The 21,912-nt window shown below is 45.7% G+C and overlaps 2 protein-coding genes across 2 annotated transcripts; both read left to right on the forward strand.

Moving 5' to 3' along the window:
- Positions 1-1,651: 1,651 nt before the first annotated feature.
- LOC118989218 (trypsin-like) lies at positions 1,652-6,122 on the forward strand. Its single transcript, XM_037049300.1, has 5 exons — positions 1,652-1,710; positions 3,586-3,745; positions 4,435-4,688; positions 5,244-5,380; positions 5,900-6,122. Exons 1-5 carry the CDS (start codon positions 1,671-1,673, stop codon positions 6,047-6,049), a joined length of 741 nt encoding a protein of 246 aa, XP_036905195.1. The 5' UTR covers positions 1,652-1,670; the 3' UTR covers positions 6,050-6,122.
- A 5,628-nt stretch (positions 6,123-11,750) lies between these two features.
- LOC118989193 (serine protease 58-like) lies at positions 11,751-18,734 on the forward strand. The gene is made up of 5 exons (XM_037049285.1): positions 11,751-11,790; positions 13,075-13,231; positions 15,314-15,564; positions 18,033-18,169; positions 18,585-18,734. The coding sequence occupies exons 1-5, from the start codon at positions 11,751-11,753 to the stop codon at positions 18,732-18,734; spliced, it is 735 nt and encodes a 244-aa protein (XP_036905180.1).
- Positions 18,735-21,912: the final 3,178 nt, after the last annotated feature.

The raw sequence follows: 21,912 nt of genomic DNA on the forward strand, positions 1-21,912 counted from the left end.
GCTCAGTTGGTTGGAATATCACCCTGCATACCAAAAGGTTGGGGGTTCGATCACCAGTCAGGGCATGAACAGGCGGCAATGGGTTGATGTTTCTCTCTCTTCCCCCCTTCCTCTCTCTCTCAAATCAATAAATATGTTCTTGGGTGAGGATTAAAATATATACATATGTTTAATATGGTACAGTGTGCAGGGCAGTTCCCCACAACAAAAAACTATCTGGCCCAAAATGTCAATGGGGTTGAGAAACTCTTTTGGTAAATCATCTTCATATCAGCAAAATTTCAAATGTAGAGGAAACAGGACCTACTTCTGGAGGGATGATTTGCTGAAGCAGACAGAGCCCCCTGGTGGACCCTTCGGGTATAACTTCGGGTGTATAAAGGAGGGGTTAGCTCTGACTGAGTGTGCCCTTCTGTGCCCCATTAGTATGATACTTCCTGCTCCAAGAACCCATTTCTTAGATTTATCAGAATTTCCTGTGCTCCCTGGGGTCATCCCTTAATTTGATAGCATGCAGATTGTTGTCTTTGCTTATGTTTATGGTATCACGGTGGAAGACATGAACCTTAATACGGTACTGCTTGAGTTTGAACCTTATGTTGACCACTTAATAACTGTAAAACTTACCTCAAATCACAAAACGTCTCTAAGCCTCACCCTCCTCACCTACCAAAAGGTAAAAACCATAGGCGTAGTCTTTATGACTGTTGGTGAGGACTGGATGAACCGATGTATGGAGATTCTGTTCACGGTGCTTGACACATTGTGAGCACTCCGCAAATTTCAATGGTCTTATTATTGGCCAAGAATTCTGTCACCTTGGTCTCCAGGTTTTGATGAACTTACTGGGGAAGTGTTTCCCAGTGGTTAATAGCATGGACTCTGAAGCCCAGTTTCCTGGGTTGGGATCCTGATCCTACCATGTACTTGTCGCATGGTTTGGGTCAAGTTCCCTGTACTTTTGTGTGTCTCTGTTTTCCCATCTGTAAAGTGGGGATAATAATAGGTGTTTGGTAGGGTCAGTATGAGAATTACTAAATTAACCATAGGCAGAGTATTTTTAAAAGTCCTAATACACAGTAAGTTCTGGATTCATGTAAGTTACCATTCTTTCACTCTCTCTTTAGATCTCTTGTAATTGCCAATCAGAGTAATTTTTCTCTTCTCAGGGGAGTAAGTTGCTTCTGTTAGTCATGAAAAGTTAACATGGATATATGAGACCAGAGTTGCCACAAGAAAAGTTTTATGATTGCAAAAGAGCCAGAGTTAATTCAACATCAAGGGTGTCATGTACAAGGTCCTCTTCAGGATAAAGGTTCACAGCTGTCAGAGGAACAACCAAGTGTTGAAGACTTCTGCCTGGGAATCAGGACATCTGCAGCCCTGTTCCATGACCTTATTCCAACTTACTTTTTTATTATAGGGAACAGCTCTCACCAGGTGGGGTCCTCACTTTCATTCCCATAACCCTCTGGAAAAAGTAGTTAAATGTTTACATTTAATGCTGAATTATCTTCAATTTGATACAGAACTGAATTCTAAATTGGGATTTGTGAGTTGCCCGTGAAATCACGTGTCTGTGGCCATGGCCGTGATGACGAGCCTGGAGGTATAAATAGTGGAGGAATAAAGCCCTTCGTCCTACACAAATCCAGACGTGGTGAGCAACCATGAAGGTCTTCGTCTTCTTCGCTCTCCTGGGAGCTGCTGGTGAGTCTCTGCAGCTAAATGAATCCTTAGGTATCCAGCACATATTTAAGCTTGCACGTCGTACTCTGGAAGACAATAATGAGTGTTGAATATAATCTCTTTTATACTCAAGAATCTTAAAAGGTCGAGACAGCAAGTGCATAGTTTGTATGTTTACAGACACATGAACCATACTTGTTGGGGAGAGATTGCTGAGTGGAAGTGATCAGGGTAGAGTAGGCATAAAGGGGCAGAATCTGCCCTAAGATTGAAGGTAAACTCCATGAAGGAGAGAGGAGAGAAAAGGATACTCAGGAGTGAGGAAATGCACCTCTGACCTTGCTAAGGATTTGGAGTTAACAACTAGGACTAATGACGAATCTTGTGCCTCTTGCAGAGGCTGGGAGGGTCAGACCCTGAATCTCCTCTAGACTAAAGGGCATCTTAGCAGGGATCAGAACAGGCCAAGATATTTCACTTCTCACTAATAAAAGCTATGGGCAGGGTTTTACGTCTCTGCTAATTAAACCTCTCCACTGTAAAAATAACATGTCAGTCAATCATCAAATGAGATAGAGAAATGACTATTTTTATACTACTAAATTTTCCCAAATTGGGCAGGTAATAAATTCCATACAGTGGTCTGTATACCTGGAAATGTCTTTCTCAAAACTACTTTAACATACATGGACAAGAGGGCACATATAATATAATGAAATACTTTTGGAGCCATAAGAAATCTTAGCATATCTGAATCAACTGAAAAATGTTGGAGAGATAATTGGCGTAAAGGGAGAAAGGTAAGCAATGGAAAACTTACAACGTTCTATCAAATTATTTTGTGAAAATTTTAGGTGAGAACCTAAAAGAGAATTTCTGGGGTGGTGGAGGGGGATGGAAGTACAGAATTCTCATTTTCCTTCTAGGAAAGCACATTCTTGGGTGGTTTCTCAAAGCTTTCTTCCTGTTACCTCCTGGGCGTATGTATTCTATGCCAACCACCACAGACAAACATAACCCTGGGTACTGTGAAGCTTTATTGAACACCCATTTGCATGGCTGCTGAGCACAGACTTATTCTTAGGTGGTGGGGTTTGGGACATTTATTATGTAAAGAGTCTCCTCTCTATGTGTGGGGAGGCATCACATGTGAATCAAACAGTGTATTTATCAAGTTGAAAGCATAAACTAAAAATCATGCCCCTGGCTGGCGTGGTTCAGTTGGTTGGGGTTGAGGGGTGAACATGCAGGTTCTAAGAACTTCATTGTTCCCCCAGGCACTGAACTATGTCTTGAGGGACTTTCATGTGGTGCCCTTAGAGTTCCCTGATGTCCTTCCCAATAAAGATATGGGAGGGGAATAGGGAGTGGTGAGGTATACATACAACTAGCTTGAGGGCATTAATCCTTAATAGCTCACCCAGAAACAAGGCAATATGGAGGTAATAAATACACGAAATTTCCAGTCATTTCCTGTCATTCTATAAACAGAAAGGTCGCAGGTTCGATTCCAAGCCAGGGCAAATGCCTGGGTTGTAGGTTCGGTCCATAGTTGGGGCAACTGAACATCAATGAGAAACACTGGTGAGATGTCTCTCTCTCTCTCTCTCTCTCTCTCCAGTCACTCCTTTCCACTCTCTCTGAAATGAATAAGCATGTTCTCAGGTAAGGATTTAAAACAAATTAGATACTTACCAGTGGATAAATAGGGTAGGTGTTAAAGGTAAAAAAAAATTAGGTTTTAGAAAAATTACATTAAATATCACTATTTCCTGATTATGTGCGACAGGAATATATTATTTGATCTTTTCTCGTTAATCTGCAAATACTTGGAGGTGAGTCCAAATTCCAAGATGGACCCGTTTAACGAGCAGTTTCCCAACTTTCCTCTGTCAGTTGCTTCCTCCAGTGATGATGATGACAAGATCGTCGGGGGCTACACCTGCCCAAGGAACAGCATCCCCTACCAGGTGTCCCTGAACATTGGCTACCACTTCTGCGGCGGCTCCCTCATCAACAGCCAGTGGGTGGTGTCCGCCTCTCACTGCTACAAGTCGTAAGTCACCAAGCCTCACACCTCTGTGCTTAGAATCAACTCATCCCCTGGCCCTGCCACAGCCCGAGAGAGGTAAACAACAGAGTTGGGATTGAGGGGTGAACATGCAGGTTCTAAGAACTTCATTGTTCCCCCAGGCACTGAACAATGTCTTGAGGGACTTTCACATGGTGCCCTTAGAGTTCCCTGATGTCCTTCCCAATAAAGATACGGGAGGGGAATAGGGAGTGGTGAGGTACACATACAACTAGCTTGAGGGCATTAATCCTTATAGCTTACCCAGAAACAAGGCAATATGGAGGTAATAAAATACATGAAATTTCCAGGACATTGACAATAAGCAAGCTCATTCTGCTCTCATAACTCTGATTGCCGCCCCGTCTCCCTGTCATACTTGGTAATCCCAACCAGGGGAGAAATGGTGGGCTCCCGCTGTTTCAATGGTGCCATTTGGTTCCCATTCCTATACCTCACTCTTCCAACAAGAGCAAGGGCTGTGAGTCTGTGCCTTCAGGGACACCCACCTAACTGCACCATATCTGCTGGGACTACTTTAAGTGTACAGCTACCTGTGTGTGCAAATGCTGGAAGCAGGTGGTATCTGTGCACACGCCTGTGACTAGGGCTCCTCAGTAAGGGGGAAAGCTTGAGTTACAAACTTAGAGAAAACTTTTAATCCTTTCATCCAGCCAAATCCAGGTGCGTCTGGGAGAGTACAACATCAAACTTTCTGAGGGCACCGAGCAATTCATTAATGCTGCCAAGATCATCCGCCACCCCAACTTCGATGCCGATACCTTGGATAATGACATCATGCTGATTAAACTGAGCTCACCCGTCACCTTCAACTCTCAAGTCGCCCCTATCTCTCTGCCAAAAAGTTGTGCAGGTCCTGGCACCCAGTGTCTCATCTCCGGCTGGGGCAACACCAAGAGCTTTGGCAGTAAGTGTCCCATGAGGCACGAGCGCCAGGTCTGAGAATCCTGGAGGTCAAGGGCATGGTGGGGGGTCAGTTAGTCCAAACTGCAGCTCAGGACAAGGTTCCCAGAGGGAGTCTGTGGACATTGGAGCCTTAGAATATATTCATAGGAATGAGGAAGATTCCTTTGCTGAAAAACACAACACAAATGAACTGTAATAAAGATGCCAGGTAGTCAACAGAAGCGACGAGTGATCAGCAGAGAACTGAGAACTGAGCAGTAAGCAGAGCCAAGGCTAAGGGATTTGGAGCTGCCTGAGGCAAAGACCCGCTTGAGAAGTGAAGTCTCTAGATTTGAGATCTGTGACCACTGACGCTAGTCTCAGAGAGGTAACCACTTATTGATCAAAACTCTTTGGAAGAAGACCTTCCAGATAAGTTGTTCTTCCAAAGTAGACGCTACTGGCAACCCCCATGAAAGCGTGGCAGTATTGGGAAGGAGGGGAGAGATCGTGGGACACAAATTGGCTAGGAATCCTGTGGATAACCTTCTTCTATTCCCACTCCTGTGCCCAACAGGCAATTACCCTGAACTGCCACAGTGTCTGGATGCTCCCATCCTCTCCAGCAGAGCTTGTAACAGTGCCTACCCAAGCCAGATCACCGACAACATGATTTGCGTGGGCTTCCTGGGGGGTGGCAAGGACTCTTGCCAGGTGAGTTCCTTCGCATCCCTTCTCTTTCCAACTCCATCTCAGCCACCTCCACCCAGTTTTCCCTCTCCTGGAACACAGAACATTGAAAGGCTTTCTCTGGGACTGATCATGAGGGGTGAGGGGTAGGTTTGTGACAAATGACTGTTTTCCTTTTCACCATATGAATGGTTAGAATTAAGGGTAAAACGATATACTGAGGTGATTTGCAAATAGGACATCTAAGGTGCCCTTCGGAGGAGGCCCACTGTAGAAGGGCACTCTCTGAAAGGAGCAGGGCTTACACTCACCCATTCTCACCTCTTCTTCGGCATCTAAGGAACGAGAAGGATCTAGAAGGAAGGAGGAGGAAGAATGGGGTTGCGGTATGGAGATGGAGGCTGAGGTTTCCAGTGGGGAGAGAAGGGGCTTTATGCAGGACCAGCAGCCTGAAGAGACGGCCCCCAGATAATGGAGGGACACTGAGCCTTTACCCATCTGGGTGTGGCTGAGAGTTCTGAGTGGCTTTCCCCTCTTGCTCAGGGTGACTCCGGTGGCCCTGTGGTCTGCAACGGACAGCTGCAGGGCATTGTCTCCTGGGGCTACGGCTGCGCTTTGAAGGGCAGGCCTGGTGTGTACACCAAGGTCTGCAACTACGTGAGCTGGATTCAGAACACCATAGCTGCCAACTAAACGCACCTTCCTGCCAGACAACGTCGCCTTCTTCCTATGCCCAAAGACAGTCCCTAAATAAAAGCATTTTGTCCCGCACCAAATATGCCCAAGAACTGGCTTCATTGGTATTCATCAGCTTTCTCTTGAAATTGGCTGTTGCGTCCGAGGGTGGTCATAGAATGGAACTCTTATACGAGGGTACAATTTGAAAGGTTGTTTAGTTATTTATTCACCTAATCAAAATAACTTCACTGCTCACCTACTCTATGCCAGGCTGCATGGGACACAGAGGATATGAAGACGAATAACGTGAGGGGTCACTGTCACCATCACATTTTTAAACAGACAGTGACACTGCAATGCAGAAAGTTAAAAATCACCTTCCCAAAGTTACTCAGCTAGTGCGCAGGAAAGCTGGGAGGAAGCCCTGGCTGTCCTCATCCCCCAAGCATCCCTGCAGCTGCCGCCCTGTGCTCTAGCTACATTTTTCTCTAATCTCCATGCAACTCTGTGAGGCTGGATGACGAACATCTCTAGAAGGAGGAAGCTTTTAAAATCTCAGAGTTTCTGCATTATTCAAGATTTCACCTATTTATGCGGCCGCTGTCCGAGATCTTTCTTCGTTTCTAACTGCGATTTTATTGCTCTAGCAGGCATGATGCCGGGAGCAATCTGGGCCCCTCTTCCAACACCAGTCTGTCCAGCCTCCAGCCCAAATTATGAACTATTTTGAACTGTATGCAAAGAAAAAAAAAGTGTGAATGTAGATAAGATTGCAGAACACAGACCTAGTACTTTAAGGTCATAGGAGTCTTGGTGAGAGAGAGCAGATATTTGTTTTCTCAGTTCTACCTGGAAAGGCAGCATGAGGCAGCAACACCCTCCCCCAGCTCCAGTTTGTCCCACAATCATCCAGAGGGTGGTTGGGAGCATGAGGCCCAACACGTGGTTTCTGTGCATATCTGGCATGGCTCAAGGAGAAAGACGCAGTGAGGTCTGAGCATGGAAATACTGGAGTAGATGGGGGAGGTCTGAAAGAGGAAAACGTTTGTGGTCCCAGTGGGCAGGTGAAAAAGAGGTGTGCCTTCATCGATCGGTTTGAGGTGCTGTCGCCAGAGAACTGTACACTTGGTGGCTTGAACAACAAACAATTTCTCACAGTTCTGGAGGCTGGGAAGTCCAAGATCAAGTACCAGCAGGAAGTGGTAAGAGCCTACTTCCTTATAGACCTTATCCCTTCTCCTCACATGGCGGAGAGAGCTAGTTCTAACATCTTCTTATAAGGACACCAATCCCATCATGGAAATTCCACCTGAATGACCTCATCTAAGCCTAACTACCTCCCAAAGCCCCAACTCCCAATACCAACTCTCTGGGGGTTGGGGCTTGAACTTATGGATTTGGGGGGGGACACAAACACTTCACAGTGAGTATGGTGGGGGAGGAGAGTATAGGAAGACACGTGCCCCCACAATAAATTTTCTATACCTTTGTAACTCAGGGTGGTATACCTGCAGGGAGCAGCCCTGACCCCTTAACATCGCCTATTGCTGCCATTAGGGAAAAGTCCAAATTCCCGAGCTTTGCATTCAAGGGTCTTGAACATTCGGTCATAATTAATGGGCCCTGTCTTATGTCCTTACTTCACATTGGTTGCTTCTACATTTGCATATGGCTTCAATTAATTACACATATAACTTCTCTTTATTAAAGTAAGTAGCCTTCGATCTACTCAACGAAAAAGATCAGGCTTCTCCCCAGAAACAAATGAGTTGAAAGATTCCTGTTCACTCTGAGATGGTTTTCCACCTTTGTCACCCCCATCATCAATATACAGCCACGCGCCGAACCACCGCGGGCAGAGGGGAGATTCAGAGACCTGACAAAGATTAAGTGAGATGCGTAAGAGAAGAAAGACCAGGGCAGCACAGAGAAAAGAATGATAGGGGCAAATGAATCATTTTTCTCAATGCTACCCACAGGTCCCTTTTCAGCACATCTTGTCACTTTCTCTTTTGTTTAAAAGCTGTTCACAATGTGTGAATTTATATTAAGGTGGATGTCTGTATGCTTGTTACACCAGGAATCAACTTCTAGAAGTCTATCCCCTTAACACAGGCATATAAAAATGTCTAAATGTGAGTGTATGTTTTAGGAATCACATGGCTATAAGGAAAAGAATACCCAACTCATACAGCCTTAACAAAATGCACTAATAAAAGTTTAGAACTAGGGAAGCCTTCAAGGACGGTTTGATCCCAGCAATTCAATAATGTTATCAAGGACCCACTTCCTTCGTGTCTGCTCTCCGAGTTACTGTCGTCTCTCCCGTAAGAGTAAAGCCTCAAGGCGGTGCTCCCCCTGGTTTGCATCTGGGCGGAGGAAGAAACAGAGTGGCCCCCAGAGGGTCTGAAAGGCTTCCTTTCCCAGAAGTCCCCAGCAGATACTACATGGTGTCATCTTAGTGGAATTTGGTCACTTATGCATCCCTAAATCAATCATTAAATGGGATTACGCTATTAACTCACCATTGAGTTTCACAGCATGCCATCAGAGCGAGGGGTGGACCTTTTGCTCTGCATTCAATAAACATGACCTACCTGGTAGACATTTGGTTAACAGAATAATTTAAGGGTAGTTAACAAGAGGAGGAAGAGTGGGTGTTAAGAAGGCAGCCACAACCTCCGTTCGGCTAATCCAGGATGTTTCTTAATGCACTGTCTACCTAACCCTAAAATTCCAGCAACACGTCACGTATCTATTAATAGAGCATTGATTAAATAAACCCGGTGTGTCCCGTGGGGGACTCAATGTAACTCTTCTATCCATGTATCCAGCCCTTTACCTGACGCACTTATCACAGCCTGACCCTGCTTTGGGCACTAAAGATGCGTTAGGGAAGAAAACAGTCAAAAGTCCTGACTTCATGGCACGTGCATGCTCGCTGGGTAAACAAACAGACGTTATAGGACTGTAACACTGATCAACGCCCACGCCCCCCAGCAAGCTGGAGAAAGGAGTGGGTGAGCGGAGAGCAAATCTGTTTGTAGTGAACTACAAGAAGCATCAAGACCGATGAAAACACGATACAATTTAAAATAAAAAGCCATTTTGGAGTCAGAAGAGGTAGCTCTGACCAAAATATTTACTACAAATAAATACCGAATTCCTGATTCAGTAAGACCCAGAAAGACATGGTATTTTTGTAGCAAACTAAGGACATGTAAAGAGGGAAAAATCTAAGAATAGGGACGATACAAAGAGATTAAAAATGTGTGGGTTTTTTTGTCTAATTACAGTAACAGATAAATTTGCTTATCACTTGCTCCTGAAAATTCTGAGGCAATGGCAACTCACCTGTCAACTTCGAGGTTATGACCTTTTTCAGGCATAAAAGATAAAGCAATATCAGCTTAGCTGTAATTTTTTTTTCAAATAGGCTGCATACTGGGTAGAAGGAATTTACTTCTCGGTACACTCAATAATCTGGTCTCTCAGTAGAGGAAGCTCTGCTGAACTGGGGACGCCTTCATCCCACAGGCGTGTGACGATTCTGAATCCCCGACTCCAGGAAGAAAGGCGCTCTGGGCCCTGCTGGGGCGGAACACACAGTCTGTGGGCCAGGAACGTGCTGAGGGTTTGCTCCTTGGCAGGATTCAGGACCCATTGCTCGCTTCTGCAGAGAAGCAAATATGTGTTCATAAAAACAGGCACTTCAAAGCATTTTCTCTGTGCTGCATTCGATGTTTGTGCTTTTAAATAACACTTAACTAGTTAATCCTCACAAGTACCCTATGAAGTAGGTACTAACATCTCTCTTACTTTACAGTTTAGAATCTGGGGGCTCACGGAGGCCCTGAGGCTGGGGTTCCAGCCCTAGAAGTTTGACTCCATGTTCTCTGTTCTTTGGTGTTATGTTAACAAACATGAAAATGCTCCAAAGATTCACAACAGTCCCTGGCCACTCAGATAAAAAGATGTCCCCAGAAGCCTGGAAAACATGAGGACCCTAAGGGCACGGCTATTTTATTTCACAAGCATTTATATAGCATTTACTGTTTGCCACTGTGCGGCACCATTCTACGCACTTTATAAATAGAAAATCTGAACAAATAACCAGCAAAGAGATGATAGTAAGCAGAAACAAACAAACAAAAAAAACTCCCAACACAGAACACCCCAGAACCAGGTGGCTTCACTGGTGAATTCTACCAAATAGTTGAAGAATTAACACCAATCCTTTCAAGCTCTTCCCCCCAAAACCGGGGAGAGACCACTTCCGATCTCATTCTATCGCACTTCTGTGATACCAAGGCCAGAGAAGGACACCACAGAAGTTAGGGGTGTCCAACTATGGGTGTCTCTGGGCCATGCTGGGAGAAGAAGAGCTGTCTTGGGATATACATTACATTGCAACACAAAATCACACACAAAAAATCTCATAATGTTTTCATGTACGATTTTGTGTTGGGCCGCATTCACAGCCATCCTGGGCCATGTGTGGCCCGAGGGCCAGAGGTTGGACACCCGTGCATAGCCCTGATTGACCCTGCTGTTTATCATCCCTTGGGGAGGGGGGACTGGAAAGTTTTCATGTAAGGCTAACTTACAAAGATGAATGTGGTGCATCGAAAAGCGTAAGTGTCAAAGACACCTGAACAGGTAAAGAGATCAATTTTATTCAGATTCCTGCCATAAGAAGACATTCCAAACTCAAAGAAAATCTCTCAGCAGGATGGTTGTGCCTCAGAGTTTTATTGGGAGAAACAGACAAGTTGTAAGTGGGGAGATTCACAGAGAGGCTGTTTTGCAATCAGGGCACTTCTTGTTTAGCTAGTTTAGCTAGTTTTGGGGGGAACAGCCCTAAGCTCAGCTAATCATTCCTGGGGCAGTGAATGAGGAGCTGGAGGGTCTGTGTCCCCGTTCAGGGCAAAGAGGGAAGGTCTGTGCTTGACCTTGTCATGGGGAACCAAGGAGTCATCTGAAGTCTTAGGGGAGCCTCGAGAAAGACTCTTCTAACTCACATGAGGAAGGGTATTTCTTTGTGGCAAGCCATTTGCTAGAATACAAAACTCCCAGGGGACATTTTTGTGCACTGCTGCTCTCTGGGAGCCCAGGGCTCAGGCACAGGGCAACCTGTCCGAGGACATCTGCAGACTCGGGTCCAAGTCCTGACGCTGCACCGACTTCCCTGAGGACCACAGCGTCCTCGTCTCTCAAACACATGCCGGGGAGGGGATGATTGATTACATTTGTTTCCTACCCTAGTGTTTCTTGCGTCTATGAGATGGCTCTCTGAGGGCCTCTGGGGAAGGGGAGGTGGCAAGTGAGGGCGGAGCTCCCACCCTCCCACCCTCTCTGGTGGCAGTCACAAAGACAGGAGAGGACAACAGAGAAGAGCTGTGTCACAGAGAGGGGTGGGAAAATGTCAGCAGACACCTCACCACTCCTGAGATTTTTAGGGGCAGAGAAGAGGCACCAGCGGCTTCACTGGGTGGGCTCCTTCCTCTCTTTCACCCACAGCAGACATGGCTCCCAGCTTTTGTCCTAGAAAGGGTTCAGATACGGACTAGACAGATACTGTAAGATCCCTGCGTCCCCCCCCAGCCCCCAATTAAAGTTCCTCCCCAACTGTTCTTAACATAGACAATTGGAGCAAAGACTGAAATTGTTTCCAGTTTGAGCCAACGCCTCTGCTCCTGGTGAGATTGCAGCTGCCATGAAGCACTGTCTCATCGTCACTCTCCTGGGCGCAGCTGGTGAGGGTCTGGGCCCTTGCTGCCGCCTTGGGAGAGATGGGTTGAGGGGGAAGGGTCAGAAAGGGGGGCAGCTAGCCACAGGGGAAGAGCTGGAACGCTGAGAGCCTTTCCTTGACTTAACTGAAGGAAACAGAAGGAACCACCCTCGCTCGAGGGCACAGCCCACCCCATCAGCGCTCTCCCCAGGCCCTCCGAGGCCAGGGAGCCTGTTAGATGTGTCCCTAGCAAGTGCCTGACTCTTGAGTGTGGTGTGTGCTGATGGCCATGGTTCCTGCACAGCCACAGGAAAAGTAGACATTCCCTCAACGTGGGCTGCGGAGGCTTGAACATGGGAAGCCTCGAGGCCCCACCCTAAGCTTGTCCATCCCTTTGGTTACCAGGAAACCCAAGATAGGGGGCTCCTCCTCCTAAAAGATGTTACTTGGGAGACCCGAGTCAGGAGCTCCCCCTCCTCAGTTCTAACCATGCTCCCAAGAGAAGAATTCAAACGAGAAACAAACAGGTGTAGTGGGAATGAGAGAGCAAGTTTATTTATGGACCACATACAAGCCCGATGCTACAACCAGGTACCCAGCTAGTCTGAATGCCCCCCCATGTGGAGGAAATAAAATCATTAGTGAGTTTGTTTTTAAGTTAATTAGTAGTTTTTTTCTATACACTTGAGCACCTGGCAATAAGTGGGCCCTCGGTTAATCTGAGTGTGCTGACTATGGGTTCAGGGGTGATATACTTCAGTCAGCGCCTAAGTTCCCCTCTTCTTCCCACTTCTAGACCTTGGGATTAATCCACAGTTTTAAAGGTTTTCTTTCCCAGCTAGTAGAGATGATATATAAGAATTTCAAGGGCTCCCCTTCCCCTGAGCTATCAGTGTGGCTTGTGATTCTCAGAGCAATCGCATTGGACCAGGCTCAGGATGGCTGGGGGAGCGGGTGAGATGTGTGTCTCTTTTGTCCCCAGCCTCCCGTGTTAAGTTCTCTGTTAGACTGTTGTGGCAAGGGGCCCTGCTTTATTTCTCCTCTGGCTGCTCATTCCCAACTGCTACCTAACACTCTCACCTGCAAAGTCAGGGAGCATTTAACTTTGTCCTTCCATGCCTGGCAGGGTTTCCTTAACATGGACAGTTCGAACAGCACCCCTGGTTCTCCCTAATTTAAGCTGAATATTGAATATAATTTGAAGACCTCAAAAATATAAAACCTTGGGCTGGGAAAAACTGCCCTGGCCAACATTCACCTCTCAGCCTCTTTGTCTCTCTTTCTACCTATGACCTCATCAATTCTTCAGCAGTCATTCTGGCCAAAGAGTCTAAAAAGGAAAAGTTGAGCTCACCAGGCGATTTTACTATTCCTTACTTGGTCTACCTGCAGTCCAGCCCGGAACCCTGTGTGGGGTCTCTCATTAGCCCCGAGTGGATCCTGACAGCTGCTCACTGCCCCTTACCGTGAGTATCCCTTTGCTCGGAGCCAGGGGGGACGCAGTTGAACAAAAGAGGCTCTGGTGAGGCACCCCAGCATGTGCTAATGGCATCCGAAGGGAATAAGAGGGCCCAGGAAGAGAAAGGATCTTCTTCCCAAGGGGGGAAATCATACACATTTGTCAGTTTAAGAGAGAGGTCAATAGCCCTGGCTGGTATGGCTCAGTGGATTGAACACCGGCCTACAAACCAAAGGGTCACTGGTTCGGTTCCCAGTCAGGGCACATGCCTGGGTTGCAAGCCAGGTCCCCGGTGAGGGGCGAGTGAGAGGAAACCACACATTGATGTTTCTCTCTCTCTCTCTTTCTCCCTCTCTAAAAATAAATAAATAAAGTGGTTTTAAATAAAGAGAGGTCAATGGGAAGGTGCCAGGAAGACTGTAACTCATGCAAAGTAAACAGTCTCCTTTCCTTCAGTGTCTTTACTGAACACTCACTATATGCCAGGGACTGCTTAATGCATTGAGAAAACGGCAAGGGGAATCAGATGGACACAAATTTCCCCTCATGGAGCCTACATTATAGTAGAGGAAGTAAGCCAAAATAAATAAACAGCCAAAAAGAAAAGAGTGGCACGCTATAATATACAATAATGAAACAAGAGATCCACTTCAGTTAGGGCAGCCTTAAGCGACCTCCTTGCTGAGAAGGGACCCACAGGAAGAGGGGACAGCACACAAGTAACTACGGCCTGGGAACAGAGTCCCCAGGTAGTCAGGGTATCTGAGAGACCGGTGTTGGCTGAGTATACCCAGGGGGCGGGGCAATTCCCAGGACAAGGGCAAAGTGCCAGGGTGCACGGCATAAGATTACACTGTCCCTTGCAAATCTCAGTCTCCATTGTGACTGGGTCCCAGTGCGTGGTGCAACCGGCACCCATTCAGGGTTTCAAGGGCATGCAGAGGTCCTTTCACACTCAGAACTCTCAGCCACCTGGTCGCTTAAGACAATTTACTTGAACACAGATAGAACCCCCTGCTCTGCACACTATGAAAAATACAAAGGAAATAAATACCCTTCATCTCCTCTAAGAAGCTCATTCTGCATGAAGTCTCCATAGCAGGCAATGGCTCTCCTATTTGGTGCACGATTGGATTTCTGGTGATGGAAGCAAGGGGGTTTGAATTTGTCCAGGAAGCATAATGGAAAATGGTGAATGGGGGTCCTAACCGACTGCCAAGGGTCGGGTCGATCTGTGATCAATTCAGGCAGCACATGGTTTCTGTACAATAACATGGGCCTGAGAGGAGCTGGGAGGGGCCTAAGGGTGTCTAGAAACGAAGCGTACAATATGCTCTCTCAAGAGGTGCTTGAGACAGGGTGGTATAGGCAAGGGCTCTGGAATAATGTGTTGTGGTACCATCTCTATTGCCTGCTCATTCAGATTATCCAAATCATCTTCATCACCATCATCACAATTAGACTGCACAGGTATGTCCTAGGGGGCAGATAGCAAGTCAGGTTTTATATACACATTGACCCTAACATAACAATGCTATAAAAAGCTATTGTTACTGCTATTTTATAGACCAAGGGAGGTCATGTCAGATCGCAGATCTAAGAGATAAAGTGAAGATGATTGTAGAAAGTTGCCTCTGTTGTATCTTGCAGTTCTGACATTTTATGACCCNTGTCTAGAAACGAAGCGTACAATATGCTCTCTCAAGAGGTGCTTGAGACAGGGTGGTATAGGCAAGGGCTCTGGAATAATGTGTTGTGGTACCATCTCTATTGCCTGCTCATTCAGATTATCCAAATCATCTTCATCACCATCATCACAATTAGACTGCACAGGTATGTCCTAGGGGGCAGATAGCAAGTCAGGTTTTATACACACATTGACCCTAACATAACAATGCTATAAAAAGCTATTGTTACTGCTATTTTATAGACCAAGGGAGGTCATGTCAGTTCTCAGATCTAAGAGATAAAGTGAAGATGATTGTAGAAAGTTGCCTCTGTTGTATCTTGCAGTTCTGACATTTTATGACCCTGTTTTGGGGTGTGTGTGTGTGTGTGTAACCATCTCTCTGCCCTCTTTGTTCCAAAGCATTAAAATTCGACTGGGAGTTTTTCAACCCACCGTCAAAAATAACAAAGAGCAGATACGGAATTACTCACTGGCCATGCGCCACCCTGAATTCAACACGCACACGCTGGAAAATGACCTGATGATGATAAAACTGTCGGAGGCTGCGGCACTCGACACCCACGTGGGCACCATAGCCATAGCCCTGGAGCCTTTGGCACTTAATGACTCCTGCTTCATCCCGACCTGGAGGTGGAATGAATATAAAAACCGTAAGTGTTTGGCTTCAAGCTGGGGACAACCTGGAGGGATCTACTTGAGGGAAATAGGGGCTCTGAGGTAATGTTCTTGACTTTAGAGCAATTACTTTCAGGACCTAATAATACTGAGATTAGAGGCCAACAGACAAAATTCAGAGAGGCCGATAACGAGCAGCCAATGGACATCAACGAATGGAATAGGCAGGAATTGTTACCTCTCCAGAACGAGAATCTGAGTCCTGGGAACTGAACTTAAATGAAGGTGGGTTAGTGGCTCATTCTAAAGGTAATATCAAAGCGCCTGTGGGAGGGCGCCTTTCCACCTCAGGGACGGCTACCGGAAGTCCACCAAGCCATCACTGAAACAGCGGTGGGGAAACCAAAACAACACGGGTGCTGTAGGGAGGCAGCCAAGGATACTTCCCACCCTGGCCACAGACAACCCAGCCCGTGTCGATGGTGGGTGATTCAAGTGGACCCTGAGCGATATGGAGGTGGTGCGGCGAGCCATCTCTTCTGTCGCCAGATCTGTTTCCACAAAGAGACTTGCTCCTCTTAGACCTGCTGCTCCACCTGATGGTTCCCACTGAGGGGCGGGGACTGGCGGGGTTCACAGGAGTTGAACGTTATGACACGCCCATGGTGTCTCTTTGGCTATCTCTCTGGCCAGACAGGCATTGGAAAAATTGCCCCAACCCAAACAGGCTGCGGGTGCCCCCCCTCTGCACCCTCTGAGCTTTAATTGGTGTGAGCAGAGATCTGATCTCTGCAGGATCGTGTCTTATCAAGGGCACTGTATGAAGAACATTGCTTTCTTACACATTTGTTGGTCCTTAGTGGCCTTTGCTTCATGGGGCTGCTAATAACCATTATGTTCTAGATTTTAGGGATTGTCAAAGGATGAAGGAGCCACCACTCAGTATCTGACATGAAATGATAAAGCTAAATGTACGGCTTATAGTAAGGAAAAGCAGGCTGAGCAGGCACAGTCTCACTGAGCGGAGACTACAGGGCTTATGTGAGGTTTTGTGGGAAGCTTGTGGACAGGAATTGGTGGACTTTCAGAGGCTAAAGAGAGTTGACATCATCTGTAAGAAGCATGGTTACTTGGGTGAGGTTGTGTTGATTGGTTGGTCCTCTGAGGAATGTGTTTTGGAGGGGTCTGATTGGCTGACTTTAAAAAGTGACATTGATTGATTGACTTGCCAAGGCTCTGTCCACTGAGGCAAAAATGTCATGAACAGTAATCACATTTAAACCCCAGTGGTGGCTACAGAACAAGCCATCTGTTCTGCAAAAACAAATACAAAGTGGGAACTTTTAAAATAATTCTCTTTTGAAAAAACAAAACGTGGGAACTTTTACATTCCTCCCTTTGGGCAACTTCATTTTCAGTTTAGAAGCCACATTCCTAAGAATCGAAGTGACCATATTTTCTGAACAAATCAAAGACTTACTATTTTTGTCCTTGACTTTATAAGTCTTATTCAAAGTAATTACATCACGCATCACAAAAGCAAGTACATACCATTTGAAAACAAAATAAAACTATAGGAAGGTTTCATCACACAGATCCTGTGTGACAAACCCATGGTGAGGTCCTGTCACCTGCGGGTCAGGACCATGGTGACAAACTAATTCTATAAGCTCTCTAGTGCAAGGCTCCCAGTAGTGATTGGGAGTTTGTTATTTCAAGTAACTAGATTACTTTCACCTAGCTTGTCCTACCTGCTTTGATTCAGTTCCCCTAGAAATTGAAAACTGAACCAAACTCCTCTCTTTTCTGACCCGACACACTTTTTGGTCTAATCTGTCTCTTTAGGACACAGGATTGGAAACACCCCAGGGAAAAGGGCCTGCTCCACAGACCATTAAGTTTTGCTTGAGCAACCTCTGGTCAGTTTTTTTGTTTCCTCCTTGCTATTCTCTACCAGAGATTAAAATTGCACAATATCTTGATTAGAATCCTTGCACCCTGACATCAACAGGATACTAACAACTACTTAAAGGAAAATATGTAGGTATATTTACATATACACACTGATAAATAATCCATTTTTAAAAATCACAAAACACTCTTAAACACATTAAAAACAGTTTTCTCCCTCGATTTCTACATTTAAAGAAGATGAGGTAGGTGCTGAAAAGACAGATTTCTTGGAGACAAAGGCTTTGTGGAGCCTGTCTGTCTCTTCTCATGGTCCCTCATGATTTTCTCCTGGCTCCTCAAAGATTTCTGAATTACGCACAGTGCAGAGGAACCAGACCCGACATCTGATGTGAGGAGGGACTCCTGCTCTGCATCTACTGCTCCAATACAGAGACACTGAACCATGGACCCTGAGAAGGATGGAATGTTCACTACCGGCAAGGGATATCCTCAGGGATTCACACATATGCAAAACTGAGGCTGATCCCGGGAGGACCTGGATCCAGAGAGTAAGTCAGTCTGGGCTTCATTTGTCTTCTCTTTCCTGCAGTGAGTGAACCTGACATCCTCACCTGGACAAGCCAATATTCTCTTCCCTCCCATGAGTGCCAAGGTATACTAAGCCCAAGAACAGCAACCAACATCATGTGTGTGGGACAACCTCTGAACACCCTGTATGGAATTAAGGTATCTTTCCTTTTCCCTGGACAGGAAGAGAGCAAAAGGTCCATGAGGAGGGAAGGTGACTGTGGAAAATCCAATGATACTTATCCCAAAGGCCTGAAGTCCTTCTCCTTTCCCCACTCAGTCTCTGGGCTTGTCATCAATTCCTCTTCCCTCCTTCGGAGTGGAAGAAATTCTCAGTAGAACCATTTGCTCTTTCTTCACCTGCTTGCTCTCGGGTTGGGCCAAGCTTGAGCTTGGTGAGGTGAGGCCTGCGTGGATGTGAAGAGAGGGTTGTTACCTCTCAAAAAATAAATAAATAAGCCCAGCCCCTTCAATGCTTCAATGCCCCTGCTAGTATAATGTGCCACTTGTTGGGATTTATTCTTGTTCCATGAGGACAGAATGACATTGACCTTCTGTTCCCTCTCCCTGGCAGGAAGTTTCAGCTGCCCCAGCCATCTGCGCTGGGAGGTTGCACGGAATCTTGTCCTGGGCAAAAGGCAGCGTCACCCTGGGAAATGAAGGGTTCTTCACAGAAGTTCACCCCTATGCAAGATGGATCCTAAAAATTATTAAGAGCCACTGAGGCTCCTGTGTTCCTCCCTTCCCCCAGTGCAACCCCTTCCTGACTTCTACACTGGATCCCCAACTCCACATTTAGAATCCACATTTTAAAACCCAATAAAAAGTGACAATAAGAATTCATGCTGTGATCCCTGACCTCTTCCTCATGTCGACTGTGAGAACAATGAAAAATTCAGCAACATCCCTACCATGTGTTCATTCATTCAAAATTTATGGAACCATCAGCTACTCAGAGGGCGCCACCTATGCTAGGGGTGCGTGGATAAATATGACATAATCTTTGCCATCAATCAGCCAATTGTAATAGCTTGTGACAACTGCCATAATAATGATGAGCAAAATGTGTTGTGAGCACATAGAATAAGAACATGTCACAGGAGGTGTCACCAAAGAGACAGACAAATTAGGGAGACAATATTGTAAAGCTGAGGGTGTGCTTAAGTCAGAAAAAGCATAACAATGTGGCATTTTCTGGAAAGTATTTGTAAATAAGTAATACTAGAGAAAAATGGAGAGAGAATGCAATGAAAGAATTGCTGTTTGTAGGTGAGCAAGTGTTAGCAAAGGACCTGACCTGTAAAGAAATTTAGATTTTCTTATCTCACAGGCATCAGAGGGGGCATCATTAATGTCTCCATGGTAGAGAGAGAGAATATTGCCAGATTTCTGAATTGGGAAAGAGTAAAGAAGCTGTGTCCGTACAATCCACAGATGAATTTGACTGCGAGTAGAGAAAAGAAGGAAGTATCTGAGCTAACTCCCAAGTTTCTGACTTGGGCGACAGGCTAGGTGGCGGTTCTCAAAGACAAGATAAACAGAACAAATGTTTCTACCTCTGAAGGATCAGGAGCATGAGAACGAGTCAGGAGAGTTGGGGCATGTTATTTTTGGTATCTTTGAAAGATTGGGGGGCCATCAGTTCTAGCAGACAGCTGGAGACAAAGATCTGGATCCCAGGTGATGTCTAGGCATAGCAGCTGGGGAAATCTGTATTTAGGAAAGCAGCTTCAGGCTTTGGTAGAGTTTTGTGCCGTTAGGAAGAGCTCTGAGGAGTGCTTAGTCCTTTCACCATGCTGTATGGTGGGAAAATGACTAGCAGCCCAGACCCAAGATACCTAAAAAGACAGAATTGAGAGGATTCCAAGTGACATAAGCATTGGAGTTCAGACTAATATTCGAGAGGCCATGGACCTTCGTGTAGGAGAGGGACAGTGTAACACGGGTCAGGGAGATGGGGGGAGAGAGAATTGTGCCATTGGAGAAAGAGACTCTACAAAGGATGAAGAGGTTAGAAGATCCATCCTTTGAGGGAGAAGTGAATCCGTATGTTAGTAGAGGTTGCAGAGGTGGGCTAGTTCTTGGACATTGATATATGGTGAACCTGAATGCTTTTTATCCCCTCCTGAAGTGAAAAACAAAAAACAAATAATAGATGTGGGTTCTGACTAATATCCACAGCTTGTACACAAAAATTATCTCAAATTTGGACACTAGGCCATTTCCTTCAACTTTGCTGCTTTTTCTTGTCATAGCTGACCCATCCATACCACAATCCTCTCTGTTTGCCTTATCTAGGAGCCTCACTCCTAGTTTCTCCAAGCTTCCAGCCTCTGATCCATTGCCCCATGTGCCCTGCTGTGATCCCTTTTAATAACTCTGAAATTATGTCTTCAGCGCTTACTGACAATTCTATATTCTCCAAGTCCATTGTCTGTGCAATTGTCCATAATGGCCCCATCAAACATCCTGCTCTCTCTCATGACCTTTGGGGCTCACCATCAGCAGATGATCTCTGGGAATAGAAGGATGGTGAAACCCTCAGAAGATAACTCATGTGACTGCCCACCACCCAACCTACAAGAATAGTTTTTTTTCTTACTATCTTTAGCTTCTTATTTGTACCCTTCATAGGGATCTCATCTCCTATGACTTCCTCATGGACTTCCCTTATACATTATCTCCCCTTTACATTATTTTTCAACTTCTTCAATCTATTGGATTCTTCCTGTCAACATCTAAGCAAAATGAAGCCTCTCCCACCTAAATTACAGAGGCCAAGGACCTTCTTTCTCCCTGTATCTACTCTCTGGTTGCCTCCTCTGTCTTCTTCACAGGACATTCTTGACAATTCCTGAAAGTTATGTCCTGTGAAAGTCTTCTCTGTTTCTCTCCACACTCTGGTATGCACTCTGCTCTCTTTTCAGTCCTGGTTCATCTTCCTAGTGATTTCTTCCACCATGCATTCCTTTGGTTAACTTCTCCTCACCCTTCTAACCTCGATCAACCAGCACTTCATCANCTTCTTTCTCCCTGTATCTACTCTCTGGTTGCCTCCTCTGTCTTCTTCACAGGACATTCTTGACAATTCCTGAAAGTTATGTCCTGTGAAAGTCTTCTCTGTTTCTCTCCACACTCTGGTATGCACTCTGCTCTCTTTTCAGTCCTGGTTCATCTTCCTAGTGATTTCTTCCACCATGCGTTCCTTTGGTTAACTTCTCCTCACCCTTCTAGCCTCGATCAGCCAGCACTTCATCAAGGAGGTCTTCTTCTGACCCTTACATGGCAACTCCACTACGTGTTTCTCTATCTCTCTTTCCTTCCCACAGTATGACATTCATGGAAACATCCACCTGTTTCCCCTATTAGTCTTTATGATCTGTGAGAGCTCGATTCTCATCTCCCTTGCCATTACATCATCAATATCTAATAAAATGCCAGCACAAGATAGTTGTATGTGTTAGTTTTCTATTCCTGCATAAACACATTACTACCAATTGAACAGCACGAAGCATTTATTATATCACAGTTTCTGTAGGTCAAGAGCCCAGGCATAGCTTAGTTGGATCTTGTTGTTAGGGTCTACAAAGGTTTTGAGAGAAGCATTTGCTTCTAAGCTTATGCAGGTGGTTGGTAGAATCCATTTCCTTGTGGTCGTATGATGCAGGACCTCTGCTTTTTCTTTCAGCTGAAAGTTGTCCTGGGGTCCTTAAGATTCTCCTCAGTACACAGAGGCCACCCACACAGAGTTCTTTGCCAAGTGGTCTTTCTTCATCAAGCCAGTGAGAAGAATCTCTCTTTGCATGCTAGCAAGTGGAGGCATATACATAAACATAACCATGGGGAGGACATCCCATAATTTTTGCCAGGTGCCATTAGTCAAAGGCAAGTCATAGGTACCA

The sequence above is a fragment of the Sturnira hondurensis genome, unplaced genomic scaffold, assembly GCF_014824575.4.
Source record: "Sturnira hondurensis isolate 20B ecotype Veracruz unplaced genomic scaffold, ASM1482457v3 Scaffold0006437, whole genome shotgun sequence".
Classification (NCBI taxonomy): domain Eukaryota; kingdom Metazoa; phylum Chordata; class Mammalia; order Chiroptera; family Phyllostomidae; genus Sturnira; species Sturnira hondurensis.

Coding starts and splice junctions, on each gene's coding strand:
- LOC118989218 (XM_037049300.1), top strand. CDS start 1,671: ATGAAGGTCTTCGTCTTCTTCGCTCTCCTGGGAGCTGCTG. Junction 1,711..3,585: donor CGCTCTCCTGGGAGCTGCTG/GTGAGTCTCTGC, acceptor TTCCTCTGTCAG/TTGCTTCCTCCAGTGATGAT. Junction 4,689..5,243: donor CAACACCAAGAGCTTTGGCA/GTAAGTGTCCCA, acceptor TGTGCCCAACAG/GCAATTACCCTGAACTGCCA.
- LOC118989193 (XM_037049285.1), top strand. CDS start 11,751: ATGAAGCACTGTCTCATCGTCACTCTCCTGGGCGCAGCTG. Junction 13,232..15,313: donor GCTGCTCACTGCCCCTTACC/GTGAGTATCCCT, acceptor TTTGTTCCAAAG/CATTAAAATTCGACTGGGAG. Junction 15,565..18,032: donor GTGGAATGAATATAAAAACC/GTAAGTGTTTGG, acceptor TCTTTCCTGCAG/TGAGTGAACCTGACATCCTC.